Below are 7,408 nucleotides of genomic sequence, written 5' to 3' on the forward strand. Positions count from 1 at the left end.
TGATGTACTGTTTTACATTCACAGTTCACACCGACTCATAATGTGCAGTTTATTATGACACAAAAAAGAAAAATATTTGAGTTAAATGTAGACTATACCCCTCTTAAAGAGTATACTGAGCTTTTTTGTAAATCTGCATTTAAAAAGCATGTGAATCATTATTTTTCATGAGGATAAAAAAAACACATTAGTTGTGCATACTGGTTAATTCTTTTGCTTGAACAAAGTCAAGGAACTCGCGGTTCAGGAAAAAAAAAGATTTATTGTGTTTTTCACAGATAGGGCCTGCAATTAAGGTTAGCTTTGTTAACACAGAAAAAAAAATTCATAGCCAACTTTAAAAAATGACAACAGTAAAACAAAAGAACACTGTTTGGCTTTTCACAGCCTGAATAAACCAACATGTTTAGGAAAAATTACGCTATGAGTCTCAAATGTCACTATGAAACCGGCAAACATTTCTGAAACAACGGGTTAAACACAAATGATGAGACAGTGGGGTGAACATGTTAATTCAACAAGATTTAAAAAATATTCAAAATAATGAAAACATAATTAACATAATCACACAAGGAAAATTATATATGGCAGCTCCATAGTGGTTTAAATACCAAAACATCAGATATAAAGAGATGCTTATTTCTAGTGTGCATGCATGTTTTCATTACCCTTGAAAATAAAATGTCAGACAATTTGTTATTTGTTTTATCATATAATTTTCAAGGGTTTGGCTTTAAAAAGTAGTAAAAAAAAAAAAAAAGACTACAAACTGCATAGGGCTAATTTGGCTTGTACACACCTAACACAATTACCCCAGGTGCCTGTTGCACCACATGGTAATATATTGGCCTCTTTTACCTCATATCTTGCTTCATTTGCTTAATTTAAATCATATGGAATGGAAGAGTGTGTGTTTGTGTGTGTGTATGTGTGTGTGTGTGTTTGTTTGTGTGTGTGTTTTGTTCCTTTCCAGGAATGCTATAAGCTACAATAATACAAATGATTGTAAAATAGCACAAAATTCTATATTTTCATACCCGAACCTTTCAGAAACCCCGAACAGAATTTATACAAATATACAACTTAAACACAAAGAATGAGAGAACAATTAACATAAATAGATATTGAATTTCTCCAACAAAAAAGGGAAGAAATATTTTTATTACAATTAAGGAGTCGGTGACCAAGAGAACTTTTATAGTTGACTCTTTCTGGTTGAGTATATTTTTAAAATAATTGGTCCCAGTGCATGTGTGTATCTGTTTTCTCCATCTGCTTCTTAAACAGATTTGGCATACTCATGTGCTTCTCTCCTACACAAATCAGTGGCATGTACTCAGTCATTAAAAAAATACAATTCCAAGAGTAGGCCTATATGTGGGGAATGGAGAGAAACAGTGACAGGTGGTCCTCACAGAGGATTTCTGTTTGCTGTACTAGCGCTACCAGGCTATGCACCGTTCATGGTTAAAAGTTTGTTTGGGGGTGGGCAAATTCAGCAGGCACTTTTTCTTCTTCTTCTACCCTTGAATAAGCAAACATACCCCTTCTTGTCTTGGCTACTGCTATTCCTTCAGAAGTGCTTCCACAGTACAGACAGCGTTATACTAACTGATCAAGGCCTTGATAGAGTAGTATAAATCGGCTGCTCCCAGTTCGCAGTAGGGCTGTGAGAAGGTGGAATAGACAAGCTATTGAGAATGGTGCCTCCATAGGGCCTCCTTGATGAGTGGAAGTAGGGGTATTGGTAAAGGCTGGACGCATAGCTGGAATATGGACTGTAGTAGCCAGGGCTTTGCAGGTCTGTATAGTCGCATGGAGAGCTTGGGAAAGGAGCAGTTGATGTAGTGCAACTCTGAGCACCATAGGAGACATAGTCAGAGTGAGAGGGTGAGCTGTGAGAGGGCTCACTGTAGTGACTCGGGCTCAGCTGCTCTGTTTTGATGTGTGGTCTATGCTGAGCCATGTCACTGGATCCAGAGGAAGAGGCCGAGGTGGAAGAGGAAGAAAGGGCTGCTTTCCGGCTCCACGCAGTCCCACTGGACCCAGAGTGGCTATATGAAGCAGCGTATACACCAGGGTTGGGTTCAGAAACCATGGAAGAGGCTACAGAGTGCCCATTGACAGGAAGGTACTGATCGAACTCACGCACATCAAAGGCCTCCATGTTGCTCATGACATCCGTACTGAGCTCGGAAATGTCTACGTTGCTGAAGTCAATGTTCTGACGACCAGTGTCCAGGTGACGTCGGCCTTCATTCTTCATGTCTTGCTTTCCATGACCATGGTGAAGATCAGTTTTAGGAGTTGTTGGTGGTGTTGGTGGTCCATGGGGCTGACCTGAAAAATATATTATTGACATTGTTAAATACATACAAGTATAAGATCTGGTGCCTGAATGTCACTTATTCTGTCCAAAATGTTACAGAGTATGATTGCCCACCTACAGAGTAACCATTACCCACCTGGATGGTCTGTGTGATGATGATCCACTAATCCTGCCAGGCCACCCATGCCTGGCTCAGCTTTGTATATGTGATGGCTTAGCTCGGCACCAGAGTCAGAGTCACTTTGTCCTGGTTTCACACTCTTCCTACGCCTCGGCTGGTACTTATAGTCAGGGTGATCCTTCTTGTGCTGTACCCTCAGTCTCTCGGCCTCCTCTACAAACGGACGCTTTTCATTCTCTGACAACAATCTACAGAAGGAAGAGTAAAAATACATTATGCTCTAAAAACAGTTTCTTATATATCTGCATTGCCAAGTGTGCACATTTCAATACACCACGCGGGCTTTTGTAATATAGAAATCTAACACCTTCACCATTAAGGAGCACTTCTAATACGAACCGCTTCTGATTAATACTGCTTGTATGTATTGATATATATATATATATATATATATATATATAGATATATATATATATATATATATATATATATATATATATATATATATATATATATATATATATTTGAAAAAAGGAATATATGACAGTAAAAATAGCATCTTAGAGTTTCGTTAATAGTGCAGTGACTATATACAGTTTTTAGTTTTTGGGGGTTTTTTTTTAGTAAAAAGCGAAGTAAACTAACGGCTTTAAGTAAAACATAAGATATTTTAAACTTTATACAAATTAACGAATTTATAAGAAAAACATCCACATCAACAACAAAATAGTTAAAACCAAATTAATAATAATAATAATAATAATAATAATAATAATAATAATAATAATAACAACAAAAACAACAGTAAAGCAGCTCACCGCCAGAGTTTGCCCAGGGTTTTGCTGAGTTCGGCGTTATGAAGGTGAGGATACTGATCGGCCAGTTTTCTGCGTGCCGCCTGCGCCCACACCATAAACGCGTTCATGGGCCTCTTCACGTGCGGCTTGCTCTTCAGTGTGCCGTTGGCTCGTGCGGGCATCGGCACCAGAGACCAGTCGTAGCCTTTGAGCACCTGGGAAACGGCGTCCCGGATACATGCCGGGAACCTGTCATCTTCATCTTCATCAATTTTTTTGCCAGACGAGTGGAGCAATCCTTGGCTGTCCGATCCGGCCGGCGAAGAGGGAGCGTCCGAATCCGATTCGTCCTGAGACGCCGAGCTGGAAGTACCTGTCGGGCTGCACGGTGCGTCCGCCATGGACTTGTCGCGCTCCTCGGTCATTTCTGGGTCTCTCTGGTCAAAATCCTTCTTGATGTCAGTGAAATCTTCCTCGTATCCCTTACGTGTGGATAGTGACGATGATTTAATGCGCTGTTGGAAACTCAGATCTCGTTGTGCAACTCGGTGACAGTCGCTAAAAAGACTTTTGCGCGAAGTTGGAACATGTCACGCCTCTTCTCACCCCTCATTGGTGGACTACACTACCTTACTATTTTCTTATTGGTGAAGGACTATTCGTAGTCAAATATAATAAAGCCTATTAATTCCACAGCTAGAAATACTTCGGTTGAGATGAGATGCATTAATAACAGCCATTTCAAAATTGGCTGAGGATTAAAATCTGAAGTAATTTCTGATACGAATAATCTTAATGAATTTAGCTGTATAAATTCTATTAAAAAGAATTTTATATAGACGTTTAACTATTTGGATTATTAATATTTGGAAATATTCACAATAATTTAGTTGTTGTAGTTGTTTAGTTTAAAATGTACAATTAACCACCCAAACAGTTTGTAGCACTTATTATGAATAAAGTCTTTCCAGTCATGTGCTTACTGATGTGTTTTCTGTAATGATTCTATTTCTGGTATGTTCTGATAATTCTATGGCAATTGTATGATCAAAAAAAGGGTGTAGGAAAGCTTTTTAAACAGTTCATTAAAATAATTTATTAAAAATAGTCTCACCCTAGACAACTTTTTAACTCTCAAAAAAGCTTTGTTTCCAGCTGTTGTTGTACAGTATCTATATCATGTTGCATTTGCACTGATAAACAAATACACCATGTGTAATACTCTGCATTTGCTTTTTAATTCTGCCTTTTATGTCATTGTTATTTAATGGTCACATCTTATAGGCCTGTAATATGTGAGTTATACAGGAATTTACTTTTAAAGGATAGAAATTCATGCGAATACATGTAATGCAAACAATGTGATTAAAACAAGCATAAAGAAGAAACCACTATCCTTAAAGTAATATTTAAGCATTGCTGGCAAAGTAGATACATCTAGGTTTATAACTAAATCAAGAATTACTGTAGATAATGATAAAACTCAATGAGGAAGTCAGAACAAGTAGTCTAAGTTATTTTAATTGCAAATAAGTTAGGTATGAGTTTTACTTAGATCACTGAACATATTTCTCTATCAACCCGCAGGCGGTCACAAACAGGTTTACTGGGAAATTGCTTCCGAAGATGTGCAAACATGCATCCTCTGGCAATATGAATTAGAGAGAATATGAATTATCCCAGGCTGCAAGCAGGGCTTTCATGGCATATGAGCAATATAGGAATACAAAAATATATAGAATCAGACAGGTGAGAGCTTTGCTGCAGAGCAAGCAATGTCTTCATTTGAATGTAAACGAATAAACCAGGGTCATGCTAATACTTTAGGGAAGCTATACAAAGAATACTCCTGCTGTAATAAAACAAAGGCCTCTGTCCACCATTTATATCATGAAGGAATTATGGGGCATTAAAACTTAAAGCTCTCTTTGTTATTCCCTTCAACAGGTTCCTGAGTTAAAACGGAAGTCAACTTCTGACAACAGTTTATTTGTTAAAGGCTGTAAATGGATGGGGGAAAATAGACACACATTTCACTTTAAAAGAAACAAACATAAATGCTAGCGGCAGAGTGTGAGAGAGAGACATGACGATAAAGAGCAGAGATTGAATCACTGCCTTTTTTTATTAGTGTGCCTTTGTATTCATGCATTGCAATGTTGATTTTTATCATTGGCATTCACGTTAAAAGGCAAGGTATGTTTCTTTTGGCAGGCATTTTGGAAGCTTGTTTAATGCTTGCTAGGTGGCTGAGATAGCAGTGCAGACAGAGACCTGTGGATTTTATTGACATGGAGCCCATGGATTGAGAAACAGGAGATTTTCTTTACATTGTGGATCCTTCACATTCTTGAAATGAATTGCACATTGGTAAATTGTATAGGCTATGATGTATTTCTGTGAGGTAAGTGATTTTCTTTGTTTGTTTTTGTTTGTTTTTGCAAATGGAAAAGTGAATAACATTTATTGGCTAGGAACAAATAAATATCAAACAAAAAATATATATTGTAGCTGATCATATTTTACTCGATTTACTTCTCTAAAATAGATGTTTCAAGGTATGTTCACCAGTTTCTGAACATGTTTACTTGTTTCCAGTTCATTTTGATTTTGTTTAAATTACCCTACTTTTTACAGGTTTGTTCTCATTAGCAAATATTATTGTATATTAAAGATACCAATTGATAGATCTATGTTATTTGCTACATCAGTAATTCCCATTTAGTTCACTGATACCTTTTCTTGGTCAATTTGGGTCATAGTTTTATAGTGTTATATAGTGTGTATATAGCGTATATAGTGTTTCTCTTAGCTTGGTCATAATAAAAAAAAACAATTATCAGTACATACATAGCTTTAATTGGTGATTATAGTTACACTTTAACTGAAGAAATGAGGTGTCATTTGATACCAAAGTTCCACTAACACATGTGGTCCATATCCAAACAAATGTTCAACTTCTGTAAGGCTCTACAACGAATGCAAAAAGGACAGGGGCATCTGGTATAGAAGGAAGGATCGTGAAAGCTCTTGCTCAGCAAAAAAATTAAAGGACAGCTCAGTTTCAGCTCACAATTAATGGCAGAAAAAGAGGAGAGGCAGAAGCATAACATTGACCGACAGCTGGTTTCACTTGTCGCCAAGTGGTGGGATCGGCTGGTGGTTTCGGTGGGCTCTGGTGTCAGAAGAGGGGAAAGGCAGGAAAAGAACAGAAGTAAAATGAATCCAGCACTTGACCTTCACTGCTCTGTGTGTTGTGGAGAGTCCGCTGCACCCCATGTTCTGAGAGAGAAAGAGGGAGTGACAGAGAGAGAGAGAGAGAGAGAGAGAGAGAGAGAGACTCACATGAACTCAGAATGTCCCAGTGTGGGGCGGAAGGTTTTAATTTCGGCTTTTGTGATTCCTCAAAGGGGGGGATTTGGTTAGAGACAGACCAAGCAAAGCCTGCTATAGCTTTGGTTCTCTCAGACTGCGGTCAGATTTATCCCTACGAGTGTATAACACTCTCCAGCTTGAATAATGCACATTAAAGATTGAATTACAAAATTGTTCACAGGGAGATCTCAGGCCTTTTTTAGCAGCATCATAAATTGTGTTTGTCATAATCACATTTTTGTTTGAGACTTGCAAAAATATGGGTACAGTCAATCAATAATACGCCTATCAGATTTCTGATGATCAGATTTCAGAATTGTTCTGATGATCATGTGATGGTGACATGCTATAATTCTAATAGCATCTCAATGGAACAAATGTACATATAAGGAAAATATTTTAGACATTCTTTTATCTGTGGATTTTTTTTGGTCTTTTTATGCTGTGGAACTACGTTATGCTGTGTTACTAGAGCATTCACCATTCAGGCTGTAAAAACAAGGATATGAACTCTCCCCTCCCCTTGTCATTTTGCCCTTTTGTTCACCCAGGCTGCTAAAGACACAGCCAAACCACACACTAAACAAGCTCTTACAGCTACTGAGCCACAACACAGCTCTGTGAAATTGGGAGAAAATTAAAAGTCTCTCTGTCTTTTGCTTTGTCTGTTCTCTCTGTCTCTCTTTCTCTCTGTCTGCCCCTCTTTCTCTCTCTCTCTCTCTCTCTCTCTCTGTCTCTCTCTCTGTGTGTGTCACTAAACAATTCTCTGTCACTAAACAGTTCTCC

The 7,408-nt window shown here is 37.9% G+C and overlaps 1 protein-coding gene across 1 annotated transcript; it reads right to left on the minus strand.

The window, feature by feature from the left end:
• Positions 1–242: 242 nt before the first annotated feature.
• On the minus strand, positions 243–3,813 carry LOC131344042 (transcription factor Sox-8-like). The gene is made up of 3 exons (XM_058375972.1): positions 3,269–3,813; positions 2,466–2,698; positions 243–2,340 (listed from the first exon to the last, which is right to left on the minus strand). Exons 1-3 carry the CDS (start codon positions 3,670–3,672, stop codon positions 1,616–1,618), a joined length of 1,362 nt encoding a protein of 453 aa, XP_058231955.1. The 5' UTR covers positions 3,673–3,813; the 3' UTR covers positions 243–1,615.
• Positions 3,814–7,408: the final 3,595 nt, after the last annotated feature.

The sequence above is a fragment of the Hemibagrus wyckioides genome, linkage group LG02 (assembly GCF_019097595.1).
Source record: "Hemibagrus wyckioides isolate EC202008001 linkage group LG02, SWU_Hwy_1.0, whole genome shotgun sequence".
NCBI classification, from domain to species: Eukaryota; Metazoa; Chordata; class Actinopteri; order Siluriformes; family Bagridae; genus Hemibagrus; species Hemibagrus wyckioides.